The 21929-nt window shown below is 53.2% G+C and overlaps 8 protein-coding genes across 8 annotated transcripts; 3 read left to right on the forward strand and 5 right to left on the reverse strand.

The window, feature by feature from the left end:
* Window positions 1-1037: 1037 nt before the first annotated feature.
* SMAC4_13723 (uncharacterized protein) lies at window positions 1038-2678 on the forward strand (the record flags this gene model as incomplete). The annotated part of the gene is made up of 1 exon (XM_066091569.1): window positions 1038-2678. The coding sequence occupies exon 1, from the start codon at window positions 1161-1163 to the stop codon at window positions 2676-2678; it is 1518 nt and encodes a 505-aa protein (XP_065947011.1). The 5' UTR covers window positions 1038-1160.
* A 3554-nt stretch (window positions 2679-6232) lies between these two features.
* Window positions 6233-7435, reverse strand: SMAC4_09718 (uncharacterized protein). Its single transcript, XM_003342423.2, has 2 exons — window positions 7201-7435; window positions 6233-7111 (listed from the first exon to the last, which is right to left on the reverse strand). The coding sequence occupies exons 1-2, from the start codon at window positions 7223-7225 to the stop codon at window positions 6330-6332; spliced, it is 807 nt and encodes a 268-aa protein (XP_003342471.1). The 5' UTR covers window positions 7226-7435; the 3' UTR covers window positions 6233-6329.
* Window positions 7436-8023: 588 nt separating this feature from the next.
* SMAC4_09719 (uncharacterized protein) lies at window positions 8024-8671 on the reverse strand (the record flags this gene model as incomplete). The annotated part of the gene is made up of 1 exon (XM_003342424.1): window positions 8024-8671. One exon carries the CDS (start codon window positions 8669-8671, stop codon window positions 8024-8026), a length of 648 nt encoding a protein of 215 aa, XP_003342472.1.
* A 2200-nt stretch (window positions 8672-10871) lies between these two features.
* SMAC4_13725 (uncharacterized protein) lies at window positions 10872-11144 on the reverse strand (the record flags this gene model as incomplete). The annotated part of the gene is made up of 1 exon (XM_066091570.1): window positions 10872-11144. The coding sequence occupies one exon, from the start codon at window positions 11142-11144 to the stop codon at window positions 10872-10874; it is 273 nt and encodes a 90-aa protein (XP_065947012.1).
* A 2170-nt stretch (window positions 11145-13314) lies between these two features.
* Window positions 13315-14511, reverse strand: SMAC4_08925 (uncharacterized protein; the record flags this gene model as incomplete). The annotated part of the gene is made up of 1 exon (XM_003344022.1): window positions 13315-14511. The coding sequence occupies one exon, from the start codon at window positions 14509-14511 to the stop codon at window positions 13315-13317; it is 1197 nt and encodes a 398-aa protein (XP_003344070.1).
* Window positions 14512-15329: 818 nt separating this feature from the next.
* Window positions 15330-17883, forward strand: SMAC4_08924 (uncharacterized protein). Its single transcript, XM_066090869.1, has 8 exons — window positions 15330-15415; window positions 15475-16320; window positions 16373-16494; window positions 16555-16648; window positions 16705-16754; window positions 16818-16896; window positions 16956-17188; window positions 17289-17883. Exons 1-8 carry the CDS (start codon window positions 15361-15363, stop codon window positions 17529-17531), a joined length of 1722 nt encoding a protein of 573 aa, XP_065947013.1. The 5' UTR covers window positions 15330-15360; the 3' UTR covers window positions 17532-17883.
* A 489-nt stretch (window positions 17884-18372) lies between these two features.
* On the reverse strand, window positions 18373-20520 carry SMAC4_08923 (uncharacterized protein; the record flags this gene model as incomplete). Its single annotated transcript, XM_003344020.1, has 1 exon — window positions 18373-20520. One exon carries the CDS (start codon window positions 20518-20520, stop codon window positions 18373-18375), a length of 2148 nt encoding a protein of 715 aa, XP_003344068.1.
* Window positions 20521-21377: 857 nt separating this feature from the next.
* SMAC4_08922 (uncharacterized protein) lies at window positions 21378-21863 on the forward strand (the record flags this gene model as incomplete). Its single annotated transcript, XM_003344019.1, has 1 exon — window positions 21378-21863. The coding sequence occupies one exon, from the start codon at window positions 21378-21380 to the stop codon at window positions 21861-21863; it is 486 nt and encodes a 161-aa protein (XP_003344067.1).
* Between the last annotated feature and the right edge of the window lie 66 nt (window positions 21864-21929).

Consider the following 21929-nt stretch of genomic DNA (forward strand, 5'->3'; position numbering starts at 1 on the left):
CAGTGCAACTGAGTGGCACATCAGGTGCGAGAGCCGCACAGTGTAAGGGAATTGTCATACATACTGACCACTGAGCCAAGCCGCCAAACGCCCAAACATTGAAGCTCCATCAAGGTGACAGAACAGATGCCAACTTTGTCCCCCCTATAGTTGACAGAAGAGCGACTGTACCATCCCCCTTCTTGCCTTAGGGACAGTCCATTTATCCCTGAGCCATTTGTTATTATTCTTCTCGCTATGTGCAAGGGTTCTGTGCCCTTTTGGAGTTATCTCGACTCACTAAAGGGCGGCCACCTACGCCAAAATCCACTCAGCGTACATAAGATGCCAGCAGGGTCGCAGCACTATGCTGAGACCCGGCGCCATCTGACCAGTGAGAAGCAAAACCGTTTGAACCCAATTGTCTGCCCATCATGAACTTCGCGAAATGCATGCTTTTGATGGCCAGTTGTTCATCGCTTGCTGACAGTGACCAGATTGGTTGCGGTAGCCGGAACCCAGCACGGGGCCGCGGTGCATACTGCATGGAAGAACGCTGACTACCCTTGCAATGCGGTTAACCCCGCTCGGGGCTTTACAGCACACTGGGAAAGTGTTCCGCAACATCCCCTGAAAGCCAATTCTGACAGCGGTTCCGACATGGGCAGTTGGCTGCACTAGCAACGCACCATTTTTTGTCTTCGTATCCTCGGAGTCTTTTATTGTTATGTCTTTCACAGCCATGCTCGCAAGCATGAGATCTGTCTACGCTCTCCCCATGTCTATTCTCCGGCTTCGTAAAGTTGTCCATCATCATCGGAAAGTTGGGAGGTTGGCAAGGAGCTGGCTATCACATGGTGCCACTCGGTCAGCAAAACGGGAGTGCCGCGACGCCCTGCAAACGGGTTGAAACGGTTCAGAGATTGTGAAAAGTCACACAGTCAAAAACTCCGACTTATGGAAGACGGAAGCTGGAACATCGTCCACTTTGTATCCTGAGAGGCCGGGCACAGGACAAAAATGGCATTCCACTGGAGTCCATGCTATTTGGCCCATCTTCCTCCTGCAACAAAAAATCTTGGCGCCAAGTGTTAGTACTAACGCTTGGTTGCCCGCAAGATACCTAACACCACCAAAATCGCCGTTTCTACGGTCGATATCTCAACAACCATAACGACAAAATGTCTGCGCCTTCGCCCTCCGGGGCCCCCAAACCACCGCCGCCGGTCATAATACCGGTTGCTCCTTTGCCGGACATCTTTTGCGTCCCGGCCCCGCCCCCCACGACGGCGCAGTCGGCCAAAAGAGCCCGGACTGCGGACGAGGAAGTCCGTCATGCCCACACCACCACCACGGACATCACCACTGGACCCATCTCGTCCATCGCCGAGACCCTCATCTCCGAAGCTCTCGCAAAAGCGGAAGTCTACCGCTCCTTTGCCACTCTCCTCGACGCTGAGCTCGCCCGCTTCTCGGTCATCTCACCTGCCCACGCCCGCGAGGCCAAACACCTCGCACGAACCATGACCGCCGCCCTGCAGAAAAGCTCTGCATCTCCAACCCTGTCTACCCCAGACACCTCCACCGCCCCAAAAGGGCCCGCCACTTTCGCACAAATAGCCGCCAAGGGCGCAAACTCCGCCTCGGCCTCCCGCTCCACTCCCCGCTCCAGCCCAATCCGCAAGGCTGCCCCGCCTCCTACACCCCAGAGTGACGGCCGTGTCTTCCTTCGACTGGATAAAGACTCTCCCTTCGCCAATGCAGATACCTTCGCTATCCGCAAAGAGGTTCAGACACTCATCCGCCTCGCCCCCACCGACATCCCGGGTTGTCACAAGGTCCCGACGGGTTTTGCCCTCGTGCCCAAGGACGACGCTGCCCGCCAGACCCTCCTAGCCCACAAAGATGAGATTGGCGCCCGTTTCGGCTGCGTCCAAGTCGAAGTGCCCAAGAAATGGGTCACCTACGCCGTCCAGAATGTGCCCATGACAATGCGGATCGGTATGGTTCCTGTCAACACTACCACCGCCATTAAGGACGAGGTCCTCGTCCAAACCGGCCAAGAGCCTGTCGCCCTCCGTCCCTCCCAGTACTACCACCCTGGCGAGGCCTATGCAACCTGGCTTATCTCCTTTGAAAAGCCTGTCTCTCCTTTCCGTCTTTTTGACGTTAGCAATATTAGCCGTCTCGTCCGGAAACGCCGCCCGCTGGACCAATGCACGGAATGCTTCAAGTGGCATGGCCGCAGAGGGTGCGCTCGCGCTGCAAAATGCCCACAATGCGGACATACCGCCCACGGGGAATGTGACCGTCACATTCAATGCGCCAACTGCCGTGGCCCTTTTGAGTCCACCCACGCCGAGTGTCCTATGCGTCCAAGACGCCAAAGAGATACCGTCATCCGCCCGACCCCTCTACAACAGAAGCAGATTCGACGTGAAGGCGACATGCTTTTCACTAGGAAATATGACCGCGACGCCTCTCCCGGCAGCCAGGAAAGTACCACCACGTCTTCCAACGAGCTGCCCAGTCTTAGTTCCGCACCTTCTAGTCCCGAGAACTCCGACAGCTCTGACCAGGGCCAGCTCTCAGTTGATGAGGACACAATAATGGTTCAGTTGAGCGAGCACACGTCCTCCCCCGACGCAGTCCGCCGCTCTAGCCGCCACAAAACGCCCTCCAAGAGGGCCACTGGCTGATGAGGTGGAAGTTGGCCACGGCCACGATATTGAGAGGTGTACGGTGGACTTGGACGAGCTAGTTCACCGAGTAAGGAGACGCGGGGAGGCTTTGTGGGAGGAGGAGGAGAGGGAGAGAGAGAACGGGGAGGAGTGATTTTGCCCTTTCTTATGTCTTTTCCTTTGTTATACAGGTCTCGCCATGGACTGGCGGCTCGCTCATCGGGCGATTAGACTGGAAGTGTTGGGCCGCGTTTACGCAATGGGCAACACATGACTTACACTGGCAATAGGCCTCGGTTTGCCCTCGGGTTAATGGTTCTGGTGGACAATTAAGGGACTGCTCCTACTTTTTGTACGCTAGACTCACCGATGTGGCACGTCTCATGCCCTACGGGAGGCGGAAGTAGACGTTAAAAATAACAACAACAACAACAACCATGCTATTTGGCCGAGGGTATCCACTCGATAACCTTTTGAGAACCCGGAAGCCAATAGTTTTGAGGCCTTCGACAGATGCTGCTCACCGTTGTGCAAACAACATGTAAGTGTGCCACTCTGACTGGGTTTTGCAATTCTTGCCCGTGTTGGACTCGCATATTTTCTGAGAAAGGGTAGCTGACTTGCCGCAGGAAGTATCCGGACCATCGAGTTCTGTGTTGGTTACAGGCCTCCCTTTGTGGGACTACAGAGGGCATCGGAGCTTCCGTGGAACGAGAATCATGGTCTTGTTGATGGAATGGTTGGCCTGAGTTTGTCAAGCATGCAATAAGCGGACAGGGAAGCCTTTATTGCACAGTCTTAGTGGACTGCTCTTGTGACAAGGGCAGTGTTCTGGGCTTGGAACAGTAGTTCAATTCCGCTGATAAACTACTTTGGTCTCGAAGGCCTTGTTGATCTTCTCAACCTCCAGAAGAAGGTTGGGCTTCCAGGCCTTCTTATGCCAAAGGGATCGGTACGTACTTGAGGTACGTATCAAGCCTTGTTGCCTGAGGCTTCAAGGCCTCTATCTAGCAGTCTGCATACATGTGGATCTTAATGCCTTCATCTATTCTCCATCTTCCTTATGGCGCTTCCATTCGTCTGGGCGCCGTTCTTCTTGCTTGGTTTGGCTGTGTTACTTCTGGGGATTGTCTCATGATGTTTCAACAGTGTTTCAGCACTTCCCTAGTTGGCTCGCTAGCCCGGTAGTGTCGGAACGGGCTCGGGTAAGTAGTACCCGTGGCCGATAGTCCGGCCGGGGTGAGTATCGTAGCCCTGGGGTCACCGGGCATCTCGAGGCTCATTCCACGTGTTGAGGTTCTGCTGAGCCTTGCAACCCTAACCCTTGGACTGTGGGCAATGTCCGTGTGACAGCTCTCGAGTTGGTGGAAGGCTTCCGCTCAATTCAAAAAGATTGGCATGATGTGACGAACCGTTACAAGCACAGGAGTATTATCGCTGGGATAGAACAATAGAGTAACGGAGTAGTAGCCGAAAGGTACTGGTAGGTTGTGATAGCTATTGCTTGCTGAAGATCCGGTAACAAGAGGCCTGGGGAGGCCTTCTTTTATACCGGCCTTCCTGGACCCGATATAGTGGACCCGTGAACCCGATCCTTCGTCTCGGGTCCTCCCTTTGGGTCCTCCCTTCGGGTCCTACCTGATTGGTCATCTAGTCTAGCTTACATCGGATTCTCTGATTGGATCGTAACAAGATGCAGCTCACAGTTGCAACGACCTCGGACTCACACACAGGCTTCGTCACTTCCACTGCTAGTCCCATGCTCAATTTGTGCTGAGACGATGGAGACGTTAGCATTGTCCGGTGTCGGCCGTTTTGACGTAAATCGCCGGCCTGAGGTATCGCAGCACCGCAGCATTGACTCACTACTTGACGGCGACATTTGATGTCTGCTTGATGGTCCGCCAGGCATCACGGCTACAAAATTCCCCTGGGTTCTACGGCCAGCATGCCAACAGCGACAACTCAAACACACCGTGTCCAAAGTGATAATAACCATAGACATTGGAAAGAGGAGGTTGGTGAAAGGGTGATGACGGTCAAGGAACGTCTGCACCAGATCAGGAAAGAAGGGGGTCTCGTCGTCCCAAAAGGGACCGAGTCGGCAATTGTGACAAGGGCATTATTCTGGGCTTGGAACAGTAGTTCAATTCAGCTGATAAACTACTTTGGTCCCGAAGGCCTTGTTGATCCTTTCAACCTCAATGAGAAGGTCGAGCCTTAAGGCCTTCTTATACCAAAGAAGGTTGGTACGTACCGAGCCCTGTGTGCCAGGCATCGGCGCGAGTCTATCTAGTTCATCTGCCTACAAGTAGATCTTCTGAATGCCAACCTTCGTCCAGTTGCCCGTCGGTAATTCCGGTCGGTGGTTTAATTGATGAAAGTCGCCGGCGGATGTCCGTGTGGCATTCTGTCGGTAATTCTGGTCGGCAGTTTGACTGATGAATGTCACCGGCAAATGTCCGTGTGACAGCCGTGCCTGTTGGCCGAATAGTCTGGTTGAGGTAAGGCTGGCATTGTATGGCGAGGTTGGGTTGATGTCAAGCATTGAGGCTCTATTGAACTTCAAACCCAGGAGTGTGGGCAATGTCCGTGTGACAGCAATGACATTTTGCTTATGCATGTCCTCAACGTTCTTGCACCTCCTCGCTCTCGACGATACCAGTATCTCCAGCCCTCTCAAACCCCCGAGCGCTCCCAATTCCCGATTCGCGTGATTATTGGGGAAAGAATCACCAAAGACTCGAATTCTGCCACTGGCCTTCATTTGGCTCATCTTCAGCTCCCAGTTCGCACTCCCCAGAAGAAATCGTGCTTTTTCTGCTCCTCGAATCTCTCGAGTAGCTTCACAGACCACGAAGCACAAAGCACAAATGTAACACCAGCAAGCCTTTTATACGCTCTTCGCCCATCCACAGTCCCAGCAGCGCCAGCATTTCATCCCTTCCAGCCTTCCTAAAACGGAAAAAGGAGAGGTTATCACCAACGTCAAAACTCGTCATCTAGTCACCAGACCACCAAAATGTCTTCCTCCTAGTCCCAAACCAAGTCTGCTGGCAACACAGTTTACGCCAACTCCGACCTCACCTCCCTCTCTTCCACCACCTCTCTGCTCCACGAGCAAAAACAGAAGAAGAAGAAAGGCTCCAGCTCCTCCTCAAGCGACTCCCAAGGTTTCGAGCACTTCTGGTGGCAGCAGTGGCGGTGGGAAAGACATGGTGGTGTCAGCGGAGGGGCAGAAGATGATAAAGGATACTCAGATGGCTGGTCAAATTATGGAGGAGTATCCGGGTGCGGGAATGTAAAGTGGGATGCACGCGGAGAAGATTAGGGGCATGGTGAGGTTCACGGCTGGTGGCTTGAGGGATGAGGGTGTTTGGGGATCTCAAGTTGTTTTGGCTGTCTTTGTCTTATTGTCAACGTTATTAACTGAATGCTAGCCCGTTAATGTTGTTTGCTTGCTTGCTTGCTTGCTGGGTTGGGGAATAGGCTCGTTCTATCTCTTTGGTTGTAATGGGGGTTTCCAGACAATATGGTGAACACGACAAAAGCGATAACAATCAAAAACTGCAACCAGTTGAAACGGAACACAACGTGGAATGAATGAAACAAAGGTATTCCAATCTCCTGTCGTTCCCTCTCCTCACACCGATACAACTACCTTTACATTCACATGTATTCTGACATGAAATACGCACTCAGTCCAAATCGCCTGCCCATTTCCCGAATCCTCCCCCTCAACTCAATTGTCTGCCTCCGATACCACGCCACCCATCGCGCATGGCGTTCCTGATGTTCAGGCCCCATATACGGAAGAGTCTCAGACAACCAACCCACCACGTCTCGTGCATGAACTGCCATGGCATTGTCGTGAAATACGTCCCAAAGGATTTTACACGCCAATCCAAAATTCTGGTATTCCAGCTCACGTTCGTACTCTAGGGCGTTATTACTCGCTCGGAGACGCTGGTTCAGGACATGGACGGGCACAGGTCGAATACCCGCCCGCATGTCCTCGATGGTCGCTGCGATGCGCGGCATTAGGCCAGGGATGAGCGGCGGATAGGGGAAGTAGAATGGTGGAGTCGGTTCGGGCAAAGCTGGAGCATGTCTAGAGGTAGGCTGAGGAACAGGCTCAGGCTCACGAACGTGTTCAGGAGGTTGATACATGTGCGGAGGTTCGTATTGATCGAGGAGCGCAGACTGAACGTAGGCTCGCTGTCGTGGCTGGGGGTAACCCAGCGGTACCTCTAGGATCTCAGGCCGATGAACAAGTTTGGACTGGGGAACGTGTCCGAGTTGAGGAAAAGGTTCGGGCTGACCAGGCCTAGAAGGCCCGAGATTGGGAACCGAGCCGGAGCCAGAAGCAACTGGGTGGTTTACACTGCTCCCGGTCTCATTCGGCGCGGTGGTGTTCGGCTCGCTGCCAACAAAACTTGCGCTGTGCTTTTCTATTAGGTTCGATGTCAGCTTGTACATTCAGGTACTCTACCCAGCGGTAGGTAAAAGACGTTATCAATTGGGGAGTGATTATGGGCACCTGTAGCACGAGGAAGAGCATCCATGGTTGTGTAGATAGATGTACCTCTACCTACAAGTAGACCCTCAAGTGATTATCTTGTTGATGTATGGTTTTAAGGCAATGGAAGATATCGAACAATTACAGACGTGGTAATCGTCCAAACAAGTGGAAACGGTGCGCCGGCGATAAATGAAATGGGAAAAACTGGACGCTCATCTGTTTACATCTGCAACTTTGGGCATCGACATAGCCGATGTTGGGCTGTTCTTGCTCTCAATATTTCCCTGGCACCTGCCGATGAGATCTATAGTTAGTGTAAGAAAGAGCATCCTGTCGCAATTATTTGGCCAGAGAAGATTTCCTGGAGCCACTACAACCGACGTCGATCACTCTTGTCATACATCGTGCAGTGGAGATGCTTGGTCCACAATCTGACTTTTTCTGTCTTCGGGTAGCACTTCGCTGGGAAGGGACGGAGTAGTTTGACTTCAACAAGAGCTAGCACTACATCTATCTAGAAACATCTTCATCGCTGAGTTCTTGATGGTATCAGGTGCCCTAGAAGTACCTCGTGCTCTACTTGGAATATGCGTTCTTGAAGTCCTTCCACACCTCCCTCGTCCACCTTTATGACAGAACAAACATATCCCAATAAAAGCCTAGGATGTTAAAAGGTCGACTTACAAGGGCCATACACCCCCTATGCAGTATGCAGTTAACCGGAAAGCAAAGCCGGCCTCTTCCGACCTCTCATACGTCCCTCAAGCTCAGTATCCAGCAATTTCGAAGCCAGCTCGTTCCTCTGGTCCTCTAGAGCCTTTTGCTTGTCCTCGAGTGCCTCCTACGCAGCCCTGATCTCCTCGTTCTCAAGGCGTAGCTGTTGGAGCTCTTTGCTCAAGCCTTCTTTCCCTGTTGCGGACTGCTGGTTTTCGCGCTCGAGTTGCCCTTTTTCTTTCTGGATCTGCTCCTTCTCCTGCTTGAGATGCTGATTCTCCGTCTCGACTTGCTTCTTCTCCACCAAGAGGTTGGAGAACTCTGTCTCAGGAAAAAGCTGCTGGCTTACTTTGGCCAACTCCGTCTTGACGTTTGCAAGTTCGGTCATCTTTACTTCCAGTTCGCGGTTCTGCTTGGCAAGCTCCTCCTCGCTCGCTTTGACCTGTGCATCCAAAGACGCATTTAGTTGCTTCAAGTCTGCCTTTTCCTTCATGTGCTTCTCCCACTCGTTCTTCGCATTCGGCATGGTCTTTTTGTCGCCCTTCGTCTTTGGTGCGGATGTGGAGTCCTTTGCCATTTTCTCCTTGTCCTCAAGAGCGCTTTCCCTGGCGTTGATATCTTTGCGTCTTGTCTCCAGTGCACGCTTGTGCATAGCAACAGCCCTTTTGTCCCTGGCAAGATCGCTCATCTGTTGCATGTGCTCTACGAGGGATTTCTTCTGTTTGGCGATTTCCACCTCGAGACGCGATGCAGTGGACATGGTGGTCTCGACCATGATCTCGATGCCTTCGATGCGGCGGGGATTCTCGGCCGGTGGCACGGTTGCTGGCGATCCATTCTCTGTGAGTCTTCATGGCTTCTTGTATGTACTTCAAGTCGCAGTTGAGGTCGTTGGCGGTCTTTTCGAGCGTTGAGAGGTCCATGGTGACGATTTGATGGCGTCCAGCCAGTAGCTAGATTTTTGTCAGCGCGTTTGTTTTGGTCAAGCAGGTACCAACTTTGAAGCTGTGGATGCACTTACCTGACTGTGTCGAGGGATCAGTGTCACACGGACATATCCCACACTCTTGGTGGCATACGGGCATATGCCATAATCCTGGTGTCAAACGGGCATATACCACACTCCTGGTGTTATACGAGAAAGACCTACATGTATGCAGATCGCTAGATGCCTTGGAGCCTCAGGTGACAAGGACCTGTACGTACCAGATAGGTACCGTTTCCCTTTGGCACAAGGCCTTAAAGCCCAGCCTTCCTCTAGAGGTTGAAAGGACCAACAAGGCCTTCGAGACCAAAGTAGTTTATCAGCGGAATTGAACTACTGTTCCAAGCCCAGAACACTGCCCTTGTCACAATCAGTGTGTGCAAATGATAAAAGGGGAAGGTGGCTCCAGGTCCTAACCAGATGCGCCCGTGGAGATTGGACAGAGACAACAAGGAATGTAGGAGGTAAGTGTGAGGTGGCCAAATTTTGGGAAAAAATTGACATTTGTAAAAAACTGACCCAAAGGGAAGGAAGGGGATGGTACATGCTAGGTCACGGGCCACCCGGGATAAACATAGCGACGCCGTAATGTGTTGGAGGGCAGGTTCCAGGAGCTTTGGTTCGGTTCTATCCGCATTGGCTTCATTCATTTTTCATGTAAGGTTCCTCTTTTGTCATTGTACCACATCACAATGGCCCCTTTCCCAATCTACTGTCGTGAGCGACAGACCTGTTCGTGTGGTTGGTTTTATTATCGACCCGTTGCTGTCCTCTTCACCTTCTTTCCGGTTTACGCATGACCAGCTCCAGTCGTACTGGACTGGATCCCACTGGGTCTCAAGCAGTTAAGCAGGCACTCGTATTAACTTTACTAGGAAAAAGCCAGACAAGGAACGACAGAGATGCTTCCTGAGGAAAGAAAACCCAAATTTGACTGCAATAAATTGTTATGAATATGAGAAGAGCACTGAAATCTTCTCATCAATGGTTCTAATGTTTGGATCGGAATTGGCGACTTATCTCTCGATTGTTCTCCAAGCCACCAGGCAAGTATGGTCCCCTCCTTCGAACTACGTCGCCGCGCTATATACACCCGTAGCACCTTCCCTTCGTTCACCTAGCTCAACAGCAAATATTCGTGCGGGTACCACACATCATTCAGACACACAATGTCTTCAAATGACCTCACCCTCTCCAAGTCACCATTTGACTCGGGCATGGACGTAGTACTTCTCGCACTCGAACTTGCCCAGTGTCTTATTAGTGGCCCAAATGTCGACATTGAACTAGTCCAGCGCCTCATTGCAGACGCAAGAACCAAATGTTCTGCCTTGAAACACGATGCCGCTGTAGTAGTGCGAGATGCGGTCATCACAGACATGGAACGTAATACCACCACCAAGGAAAGGAGCACAACAGGCTCGGACCAGAATTTGACACGCTCAAAGCGGACTACGACAACCTCAAAAAGGAAAACGAGACGCTCAGCCGGCGGTATAGGGTCTTGAAGGAGAAGAAGAAAATGGAGGAGCAACAGAAAGGCCAACAGCCCAGTCTCCTTGTACAAGATACAGAGACGTGCCAGGAGCACAATAAGCAGGACGACCAGTCTGAGGAACCTAGACGAGCTTTTTTGTTGTTGTGGTTGTTGTTGTTATTTTTAACGTCTACTTCCGCCTCCCGTAGGGCATGAGACGTGCCGCACTGGTGAGTCTAGCATACAAAATTAAGAGCAATGCCCTAACTGTCCACCAAAACCATTCATCCGAGGGCAAACCGAGGCCTATTGCCAGTGTAAATCATGTGTTGCCCATGGCGTAAACGCGGCCCAACACTTATAATCGAATCGCCCAGTGGGCGAGCCGCCAGTATATGACGGAACCTGTAGCATAAAGGAAAAGGTAAAAGAAATGACAAAATCACTCCTCTCCGCTCTCGCTCTCGCTCTCCTCCTCCCGCAAGGCCTCCTCCCGTCTCCTTGCACGGTGAACTAGCCTGTCCAAGTCCACCGTAACCCTCTCAATGCCGTGGCCATGGCCAACTTCCACCCCTCTACTCCGTAAAAACCCCGTAAGGTTGTCAGCGGCGCCACCGCCGTCAGTGTGCTGTTGCCAGAGGGTCTGGCGCCATGCCTTTCTTGTGCAAGTCCATGAAAAGAAGTGCAAGGTCTGGATTCTAGCGATGAAGCGCTGCCAGTAAATTCCAATAGCAAGGGAGAGATTCTCCCGCGTAGCCGCTTCGCCCGTGACGGGGGAAACTGCATATGCCTTCCTGCAGAAAAAGGGATGGAAGGGATTCTTCCAGCTTCCACAGAAGCATGTTAGCAGGGCGTCCTCGTGCTCGGAGCGCTTGTGGTAGTCCTTGAAATCCCCGTGGCCAGACCTGGCCACGAGGAGGTGGTGTAAAGAGCGTCTGTCCAACTCTTTTAGTTCGTCGTTAGGCTTGATAGAGACCCCCAACCGGTAGTCTGCATATGATTCTGGTTTGTTCGTGGCCCACCATGCCTTGAAATCCGTACGCGCCTCCCTCTTAGCAAGCCGCCTTGAGTGCGCCAAGCCTTCATTGACTACCTCTCCTCCTTCGGCGCCCGCCTTAGCGAGCTCGTCAGCAATCTCGTTGCCCGTGATGCCCTTGTGGCCGGGAACCCAGCGGACGTTCACCAGACTGGGGCCATAGCCCTTTTGGATGGCGCGGAAATCGAGGAAAGCCGCTTGTGACGACGCAGCTGGGGTTCCTCGGAGTCCTCTAATGACGGACGTGTTATCGAGGCATATCGCAATGCGTGGGCTTGTGCCTCCGGGAAGAGCGCCACAGCGGCCTTAAGACCATGCCGCGCCCCTTCCGCCTAGGTGGCGGTGGTGGCGTGGGCAGGACGGGCTTCCTCGTCCGCAGTTCGGGCTCTCTTGGCCGACTGCGCCGTCGTGGAGGGCGGGGGCAGGACGAACATAGAGTCCGGCAGAGGTGTAACCGGTATTATAGCCGGCGGCGGTGGTTGGGGGGGCCCAGAGGGCGAAGGCCTAGACATTTTGATGTTGTGAATGTTTGGATATCGACCGTGAAAACGGCGATTTAGCTGGTGTTAGTGATTTTGCAGGCAACCAAGAGTTAGCACTAACACTTGGCGCCAAGGGTTTTTGTTGTAGGAGGAAGATCCTTTCGGAACCTAGACGAGCTGTCTATGCTGCTGCTCTAGAGCGGATCACAGCTGAGAAGAAAATTGCGGTATTGAAGAGAAAGCTGGAGGAGGTGGCGGGGGGGACATCCGGTGTTGAGAGAGCCCACCGTGACGACGCGCAGCTTATCTCTACCTCTAGGCCGAGAGAGGGAAGCAAATACAGGGGCAACAACCTCGGGGGTGGAGGTAGCCCAGCGCACACGCCCATCAGGGGAAGAGGAGGCGGCCGTCGTAAGTGTCTATTCCATATTATCTTGTGTTCCTCGAGAGGCAACTTGTAAAAGAGATACCTCTATTGATTCTAACTTGGCCATATACCTTGGGGTCGTGGCGGGTACTCTGCTCCGAAATCAGATTCGCGTGGAAGCCAGGATCCTCGCCTGCAGTATGATCGTGGTGCCTGACTCCAACAGACTCCGTGGTACTTAAGGTCTGTGTCTGGGAGCTACAAACACCAAACAACCGTGGGGTGTGTGAGGCAGTCGTCGAGTGGGTCGCTACCACTTTGTCTGATTTGGTGCCTCCCTAGTAGCAGTGGCACGTTCGAACCCAGCCTTGATCGCTTCGGAGAACCTGTTTTTTAACACCTTTGAACGGATAAGAAAATGAGCTTTCTATGGAAGGGAGACCCACATCTAAGTGTAGTGAAGTGAAAGATGGTTAAGAGTACAGTATATTCGGAATAACGTACCTCATCGTTCTACCCTGATTGTCACACGGACATTGCCCACAGTCCAAGGGTTAGGGGTGCAAGGCTCAGCAGAGCCTCAACACCTGGAATGAGCCTCGGGATGCCCGTGGCCCCAGGGCTACGACACTCACCTCGGCCGGACTCTCGGCCACGGGTACTACTTACTCGAGCCCCTTCTGACACTACCAGGCTAGCGAGCCAACTAGGGAAGTGCTGAAACACTGTTGAAACACCATGAGACAATCCCCAGACGTAACACAGCCAAACCAAGCAAGAAGCACGGCGCCCAGACGAATGACAGCGCCAGAAGGAAGATGGAGAATGGATGAAGGCATTCAGATCCACATGTATGCAGACTGCTAGATAGAGGCCTTGAAGCCCCAGGCAACAAGGCTTGATACGTACCTCAAGTACGTACCGATTCCCTTTGGCATAAGAAGGCCTGAAAGCCCAACCTTCTCCTGGAGGTTGAGAAGATCAACAAGGCCTTCGAGACCAAAGTAGTTTATCAGCGGAATTGAACTACTGTTCCAAGCCCAGAACACTGCCCTTGTCACACTGATCGTCTTATGCAATTATAGCATAATCCACCGTCATGTCGAACCAGACTTCCACGAGCTTGGGCACTCGTTGTATCCAATATCCACGCCAATTCTCGTATTTGTTCGAGTCCAGCTCTTTTCCTTCTAACGGCAGTTGCCTCCAATATCGCCTGCAGTTTTCTCCTGATCCCGTTCTCTCAGCAGCAGCAAAGTCACCACCCACATACTTGTCAAATATGTCCCTCTCAAACACCAACGAGGCCTCCCTCAGTTGGCCACCATACGCCATAACGGTGTCGTCCATGTACCCAAGAAGTTTGTTCTTGACCGCCTCGTTCGCTGTTCTATCCTCGGGCGGCGCCTCGATGACGTCGAGGATATTGTTTGCCGGCCATTCCCAACGAGCCCCAGCTCGTCTCGCCGCCAGGGGAATTATCTGCAACTTCCTCAACCCCGGAAACGCAACCGGAAGCCTACCCATGAGCGCGGCGTACGCCTCCCATCCCGGATTCAGCTTCAGTTGTTCCCGCGCAAAGATGGAGACAGTGTTGGTAGTGATGGTAAACACCAGACTGGTCACCATTGCTGCGCTCTTTGGCACAAGCAGCCGCTCGGTATACAGCACCGTGGCTCCCGTGTTGATATAGAATGTGTTCCGCGCATACAACACCTCCACTGATTCCCGATATACCTGCCGACATGTCAGTAGCAGACCCATGACTACGGCGCCAATCGAACATGTGGTTTCCGGGTGCAGGTGGCAAGCTGTCGGTGGAGGGCCGCCGAGGCCACACCGGTCAAAGGCAGGGTGGATGGCAGGGTCGCGGTGGCAGGTGCTTGCGCGCCAGGCCCAGCGCTCCTCGTGGAAGTAGGCGCCTTCGGTCGTGTGGGGACGGCCGGTGGCCTGGGCGTAACGCATATCGACATGGAGACCCTGACGATCGGCGAGGACGAGGAGGTAGATCTGGTAGCGCAGCTCGTAAGGAAGGTTCAGGAAGGTGGTCGTATCGGGTCGGTCGAGCGAGGCAGCGTGGGAGGCGGAGGGGAGGGCGGTTATGGGACGGCGGTGGGGAGGTAGTTTCGGGAGGTGGTCGAGGGCGTGCGGCCTTTGGTTATCGTCCATGTCGCTGTTGTTGTTGTTGTTGTTGTTATTGTTGTCTGCTTGTTGTTTTAGGCGTCGTCGCCGTGAAATTTGGGGGACCATGCGCCGGAGTCGGTCCATGTTGACTGTCTTTTTTGGTCGGTTGCTGCGTAACGACGGACGGCGAGGTTGACGTTGTCTGGTTGACGCGGGGCTGAAAGGATGTCGCTAGCACGCATGTCGGACGACACAGGTGAACCTTGAGGCTGCGGGGGCAATTGAGCTTGAACCAATCATATCGTTGCTGGTTCCCAATAGGGCAGTCTAAAGCGGAGCACCGCTATTTGGAGCCCCGCAATGCCGTCCCATGTCACTGACCGAGCGTCCTTCCGGGGATCGTGTTTGGCTTCAACCTCCAAGTAGGTAGGTATGTTTCCTCCACGATGACCGACCGGTGCAATTCCAAACATGATGTCAAGGTGTCCCAATAGAAACCTCCATCATTCCTCAACCATCACAACCCAGGATCTCAAGCTCGATTCTTAGAGTCAATGGATATCGCTGTGCCAAAGTGGGCGTCAGCAGCCGTCACTTTGCCCTGTTCACACCATACTGTCCAAGTCCAAATCCAACACATTGACGAAGGCGATATTCGATCATGGCGGACGTATCCTGTACCTGCCGCCGCAGACCCGCCGTACACCTCCGGTTAAATAATCTGGGACTCCTGGGCTCAATGCAACACTCCGCATTCTGGTGGCGGTCATGGTGTGTATCTCATCTACCCGCTGTCCAGGACTATGGTACTGGATGTTGGTCAGAATCTGACAGCCGTCGTTCGTAGAATCGGCCCGCGGCATTGCTTGACTCCCTGTTTCCAGTGCTTATGGTGACTGGATATAAAGCCTTGCCTCAAAACCCCGAGACCTAGCTTACATGCTATGTTCTCTTTCTACAATCGACCGGCTTGCCCAAAGTAAGCTGGACACGATGAATCTTTCCAAAATTCGAGCCACCATGGCCATGGCTGGCGTTATGCTAACCGGTATGTGCTTTAAACTCCCAAGACACTCCTAGAATTCCTTACTGACCGATAATAACCAGGGCTTGGCAGCTTGGCGGCCGCCCAGTCACCTACCTGCACCAAGCTCTCCTCCAACCAAACCTACGACTACATCATCATCGGCTCCGGCGCTGGAGGTGTGCCCATTGCCGACCGCCTCAGCGAAGCAGGCCACACCGTCCTCCTCATTGAGAAGGGTCACCTTTCCAGCGGTCGTTGGGGCGGCACCATGAAACCAGCCTGGCTCACTGGCACAAACCTCACGCGCTTCGACGTCCCAGGTCTCTGCAACCAGATTTGGGCCGACCCTGTTGGCGTCTCTTGCACTGATATCGATCAAATGGCCGGCTGTATCCTCGGCGGCGGCACCGCTGTCAACGCTGGGCTGTGGTGGAAACCCCACCCTGTAGATTGGGACAGCAACTTCCCTACTGGTTGGCAGAGCAAGGACATGGAAGCAGCTACGCAAAAGGTCTTCTCCAGGATCCCAGGTACTACTCATCCATCGGTAGACGGGAAGAGGTATCTGGCGCAGGGGTTCGATATGCTGGGCGGTAGCTTGGCCAAGGCCGGATGGGAGTTTGTTACAGCCAATGATCAGCCGGAGAAGAAGAACAGGACGTATGGGCACAGCACTTTCATGTTCGAGGGGGCGGAAAGGGGAGGCCCGTTGGCTACTTACCTTCTGTCTGCGAGCGGACGCAAGAACTTCTCCCTTTGGACAAATACGATTGCCAAACGTGTGGTCCGGTCCGGTGGCCATGTTACTGGTGTTGAGCTTGAGTGCAATGGAGCGGGTTATACGGGGACGGTATCGGTGACTCCGGAAACTGGGAGGGTCATTCTCGCTGCTGGTGCTTTTGGCTCCGCCAAGTTGTTGTTCCGAAGTAAGTACCACCGGTCAAGATCTTGAATGTCGCGTGCTGACTTTTCTCTCAGGTGGTATCGGTCCAACAGATCAACTTAACGTGGTCAAGAATTCAGCAGACGGGGAGACCATGATTGGTTCGGATTCATGGATCAACCTGCCAGTAGGGTACAACTTGAACGACCACGTCGGTGTAAGGATGCCGGAACACTCGAACACCTTGAGACAGATTGCTGACAAGAAACACCGACAGACCGACATCGAGATCGCACATCCCGATGTCGTGTTTTACGACTACTATGCTGCATGGAACAAGCCGATTGTAGAGGACAAGGATCAGTACCTCAGTAAGTTATGCCATTCTCTCCGTGAGTGGTAGATACTTACCGATGCCATTGAACAGACACAAGAACTGGACCCCTTGCTCAGGCTGCACCCAACATCGGCCCTATTGTAAGTTTCCCATCTTTACCTCTATGTTTGCACAGTGAGTACATCTCTTCTCACATTGTCCAGTTCTGGGAAATCATCAACGGCAAAGATGGAACCCCTCGCCACCTGCATTGGCAAGCCCGCGTTGAAGGGTCTCGAAACAGTACGTACCGGTAGCCCCGTACCCTCCGTCAACATGCAACTGCTGACGTTTAACCCCAGCCTCCATGACCGTAACTCAGTACCTTGGCACCGGCTCAGTATCCAGAGGCCGCATGGTGATAACTAGACAACTCAACACTGTCGTCTCTATTCCTCCATATCTCCGTAACGAGGCCGACAAGGCCGCCGTCATCCAAGGGCTCGTCAGTCTCCAGGAATCTCTAAAGGACATACCACATTTGACCTGGATCAATCCCCGCCCCAATGTAACAGCGGAGCAGTTTGTCAACTCGGTAAGTCTGATTCTGCCCATGTTCATTTACAACACTTTTACCCTGAAACTGGACTCATATCACAAACACACTGGAACTGACACCGCTATTCCTACTGTAGATTCCCGCCATACCATCCCGCCGTGGCTCCAATCACTGGATCGGCACGGCAAAAATGGGCACGGACGACGGAAGAACCGGCGGGACCGCAGTCGTGGACTTGGACACCAAGGTCTATGGAACGGGTAACCTGTTTGTTGTGGATGCTTCGATCTTTCCAGGCATGGTGACTGCCAATCCATCGGCGGCTATTGTCATTGCTGCTGAGCATGCGGCGAATAGGATCTTGGCTTTGAAGTACTAGTCTAGGTGTCTGTCTGTCTGATCAGTGTTGGGAACTTTAGAGGTCCGTGATGCTTGTCATGGAAATTAGCCGCTTTGGTGAGTCGGTTCATGAACTGTTCTCTTCCCGAACAAGGTCAGATTGGAATGTGGTAGTCGGAGAGCGATCGATTACCGAAGACCCATTGAGCCGGAACCGAAGGGGTTCTGCAAAAGGATTGCGGGGTGCATAAGACAATCTAGGCGAGCCAAGCCACTGTCCGTCAAACAAACTGGACCCTCGGGAGATTTAGCCGAATGAATCACATTCGCGTCTTTCTGAATGTACAGCAAAGCAGCAGCAGGAATGAGTGAGTAGGCAATGTAACAGCCGGGTTTTCACCGGCGTCAGATGTGAATGCCGAAGATTCCTCTTCTAGCGGTAATGCTGGGTTATTTGTTAGCTTGGTATATAACACCTTTGTAGGTCGAATTGGCCCATAGGTACTCTACAAGGATCCAACCCAATAGATGGACAGGGACCGGAAGGGCATCAACAGCATTCAACAAGGTTCAAAATGACATGATGAGATACCGAAAGAGAACATTCAATGTGCGATCACGCTTGTGGCATGGAACACACCGGATTTGTCGGATATGAATTACCTACTAGCAAAGTTGACTCAAGGTCCAGTTTTGAGCTAACACATAGACAAATATTTAACTCTAAATCGGAGCCTTGTTATTATAGTTATAGCTTTTGGCACAGCGGGCCTCACATCAATGGGCGAGAAGCGTATTCAGGACAAATCACAAGGTTTTCCATTCATCGTCTGACCAAGATCCAATCCACATGACCTCTATCAGTCGAGCTACACCCAAGCTCAATCCAAACGCGTAGTCCCAAACAGCCGATTACCCGTATCCGTTCCTCCCCTTCCAGTAAACTTATTATCCGACACCCTCAGCGTCACCAAGTGAAACTTGTCATCATTCCTCAGGAGCCGTCCCAAGCCATGCTCCGCACCCGTAGTCTCCACCTGCACGACCCCGGCAACCACCACAACGCGGATATCCTTCCCTTCTTCATACATGCCACGAATCCTCTCAAGGAACTCCAACACCGTCTTCCCGTTGTTCACCACCGAGTCCACCAAGATGATCGTGTGCTGCTTGTCAAGGTGATGAGGCTTGACATCCTCCGGTGTCTTGGCGTGCAAGAACATGGCGAGCGGGAAAGCGTCATTGACGCCAAAAGCCATGGGCTCCCCGCCCCTCATTAGGGCAACGATGGTGGTGTCTTGTTCGTGCAGGAGGCGATGGCCAGTGGTGTTGTGGCCTTGGACGTGAGGGATGGAGTACTCTTCTAGACCGACGAGGGAGGTGATGAACTCTGTAGCTAGGTACCATCCGATACGGCGATGTGCTTCTCGAAGAGCAGGGCCGAAAATGGTGGCGTCGCGGGTCGGGGTTGTCATGAGCTTGGCGGAGGGCCGGTTGCTGGCATGCAAGAGGTTGGGCTTGGAAAAAGACTTGGAGGGTAGACTGCCAAAGAGAGACTGGTTCAAGGGGTCGGTTGGGTCGGAGAGGTCTATCAGGGGAAGCCGGGTGGTGTCGAGACGGGGAATGACGGTGTGCGGGATGAGTGCTTGGCGTAGGTTGTGGTCGTGGGGTGAGCCATTGGCGTTGGGCTTGATGGCCCTGGAGAGAGCGTCTTCCATTGATTTGCTCCTAGCCAGTTCCACACCCACAACCACAACGCCTTCGTCAGCTGCCTGGAGCATGGGCAGATCCAACGGGCCGTCTCCAAAAGCCACCACACGAAGATTATGAGGAGGGCCTCGAAGGCGGTTGACGACGGCTTCTTTGGACTTGTCGGTGATGATAAGCCCCTCGCTGATGTCCCCGTTACCAATGACCTTGACGTGCTTTTCCAAGCCTTCTTTCTCTATCACCGTCTGCCATACTCGGCGTAGTCCACAAGTTACCACCACCGCCATGATATGAGGGTGACTTTTGACACGGCGGAGTAGGGATAGAAGCTCGGGATAGAGAGTGGTCTCCTTCGCAACATCATTGCAAAGTTCCTCAAAACCAATCACATGGCTGTATGACATGGCCACCTGGCGGAACGCCTCATAGGTATAGCCGTTTTCACGGAACACGTCTTCGGCTGGGGTGGGCACCTGCTGGTCGATCCCTCTCTCTCGGCTAGACTCAAGCTTCCAAAACTCACTGCCAGTATCCATGGCTGTGAGAGTCTTATCTGCGTCAAGCACCAGAGCGGTGGTGATATGGGTATTGTGAGAAGCCTTGACATTGGCCACAATCTCATCCACTGCAGCCAGCACGCGTATGTGGTTGCGGTGTTCGGATTCCGACCGAAACTCGTGCAGCCACTTTAGGATCTTGGATCCGGGAGCCCGAAGGTTCCGGTCCAACCTGGCACCATCCTGACGAACAAGGCAAATTCCTGACTCCTTTGCTATGGCGTCTAGCTGTCGCAGCTCTTCCTCTTGCCACTTGTGGAGATGCTCAGGTGCCGCTCTCTCGCGGTCTTCCCTTGCCTGGTCCTGCCGTCGACGACGGTAAAGTAGGTCCGCAGGCAGCTGAAGGTAGATGATGTGTGTAAAGGTGTCTTGATCGGCTTTTGTCCAGACCACCATTCCGTGCTCGCTGTCCTTGGGCCAAAACATGTAATGTCCGGCAACAACACCGGCCAGACCCGTCTTCTGGCACTCGTCGCGTATGTGGGCTATGGCGAGCTCGCGGTACCGAGTTTTCTCTTCTTCGCTCAGGGCACGGAAGTCATCAAGGCCACGGTCTGGGCCCATCAGAGAGGCAATGACTGCAGACCCATCGTAGACGGCAAATTTGTCGCTCCATGTCGGAAGTGACCTTTTGAGGTTTTCGAGGACGGTCGATTTACCGGAGCCGGGGAGGCCATAGATGCCAATGACGATAGGAGACCTGGGGGTAGTGGGAGTCGCAACAGTGGCTGTCGCCAGAGACTGGTTAGCTTCGGAAGACATGGTGACGGAGTTGTGTGCGATGTTAAGGGCTTTCTGGTTGATTTTGGAAGTGACAGAGACAACGACAACAAGGCACAGGACTTGCTGGTGTTAAATACCTTTCAGCTATCTCAGTGAAAGCATCATGTCGATCCTCAGGTTGCATTTTGCTGCTTCTTTGACAATGAGAGGCATGATGAGCAAAGACGTGAACATCCGGTGTTTGTCAGGCTCTTGGTGATGCTGTGGTAGAGGGCCTCCAACAGGGAGCATTGAAGGGGAGCTTTGTTGTAGTAGGGTGTATGTGCGAGGCCTACTGTTTGGGCATTGAAGTGCTTTATAGTTGTGGCATTCCCATAGAGGTGTGTGCTGTCGGCGGCATGATTGATGATTATTGAGGTGGTTGTCCGGCGTGCTTGTCCGTCGGTGTGCTATCCGCTAACGTGTGACGACGGGTGACGGACGGACGCAGAATGGAAGCGAGTACCCGTCCCCAACCTTGCCGGCAAACCGGCGGCACCATCAAGGCTCTCATCACGCGCGGAACCGCGCACTCAATTGCGTGGTTGCCATTTCCAGTTTCCACTCCTGACTCTTCACCAAACAGTCACTTTCCCGCTTTTCAACTCTACAATACCACCATCACTCACCACTGCATTGCCATCCACAACGTCGCAACCTAGGGTAACCAAGTTAGATTCGCTTTCGACCCCGTCCTTCTCTTTTGCACCCTGCTAACAGTCCAGGAGACATACAAGTACAGCTCTGTCGTGTATCCAGATGGGAGTCCTGGAAACTCGACAAACCCTCCCCTCCAACCCCGCGACCGCAGCGACGCCGGCAAACCCTTCGGCCATCCGGCCATGACCCGACAAACAATGCGACAACCCTCTCGTACAGCTCTAGACTCCGTCCTCCACCGCCTCCTCAACAAATGGCACGCCGCCCTCTCTCTTCCCCGCCAATCCCCACCGTCTTGGTACCGCGCCCGACTCCTCGAAGAGCTTCGTGAGCTGCGTTCTGCCTCCACCACTCTCAGCCGACTCAGCGAGACAGCCGACGTCTTCTTCTCCATTAGCCGTGCTCGGTACGACGGTTTTCCCGTACGCACGCTTCCTCCTTTCTCCTTGGCGCGTCACGGTGTACCCATGGTGTACATGGTCGCCAAGTTCACACTCAGGTGGGGGTTCTATAGGACGGCGGCGAGGTTGTGCGGAGCGAAGGATTGGAAAAGTGTGAGGGAAGTGATCAACCCGCTCAAGGATCGCAAGTTGGGAGAGGTGTCAGCACGTCACGGCATTGATCCGGACAAGTTCCGTAATACGGGCAGGATGTTAAGGAGGGTTTGGCCATTGCTACCCTAGACTTAGACTCCTTGCTCTATCGTCTGCATCAGAGCATCTTCCAATTTCTGTCTGTTCCTGGACAAG

This window comes from Sordaria macrospora, chromosome 5, assembly GCF_033870435.1.
Source record: "Sordaria macrospora chromosome 5, complete sequence".
In the NCBI taxonomy this organism is placed as follows: domain Eukaryota; kingdom Fungi; phylum Ascomycota; class Sordariomycetes; order Sordariales; family Sordariaceae; genus Sordaria; species Sordaria macrospora.

What these genes read in the sequence shown, in the direction of transcription:
- SMAC4_08924 (XM_066090869.1), top strand. Translation starts at nt 15,361, where the DNA reads ATGAATCTTTCCAAAATTCGAGCCACCATGGCCATGGCTGGCGTTATG. An exon ending in ACTTGAACGACCACGTCGGT is followed by an intron (nt 16,495 to 16,554) that starts GTAAGGATGCCG and finishes AAACACCGACAG; the next exon opens with ACCGACATCGAGATCGCACA. An exon ending in CGTTGAAGGGTCTCGAAACA is followed by an intron (nt 16,897 to 16,955) that starts GTACGTACCGGT and finishes GTTTAACCCCAG; the next exon opens with CCTCCATGACCGTAACTCAG.
- SMAC4_09718 (XM_003342423.2), bottom strand. Translation starts at nt 7,225, where the DNA reads ATGGATGCTCTTCCTCGTGCTACAG. An exon ending in TGCTCTTCCTCGTGCTACAG is followed by an intron (nt 7,112 to 7,200) that starts GTGCCCATAATC and finishes CGAACCTAATAG; the next exon opens with AAAAGCACAGCGCAAGTTTT.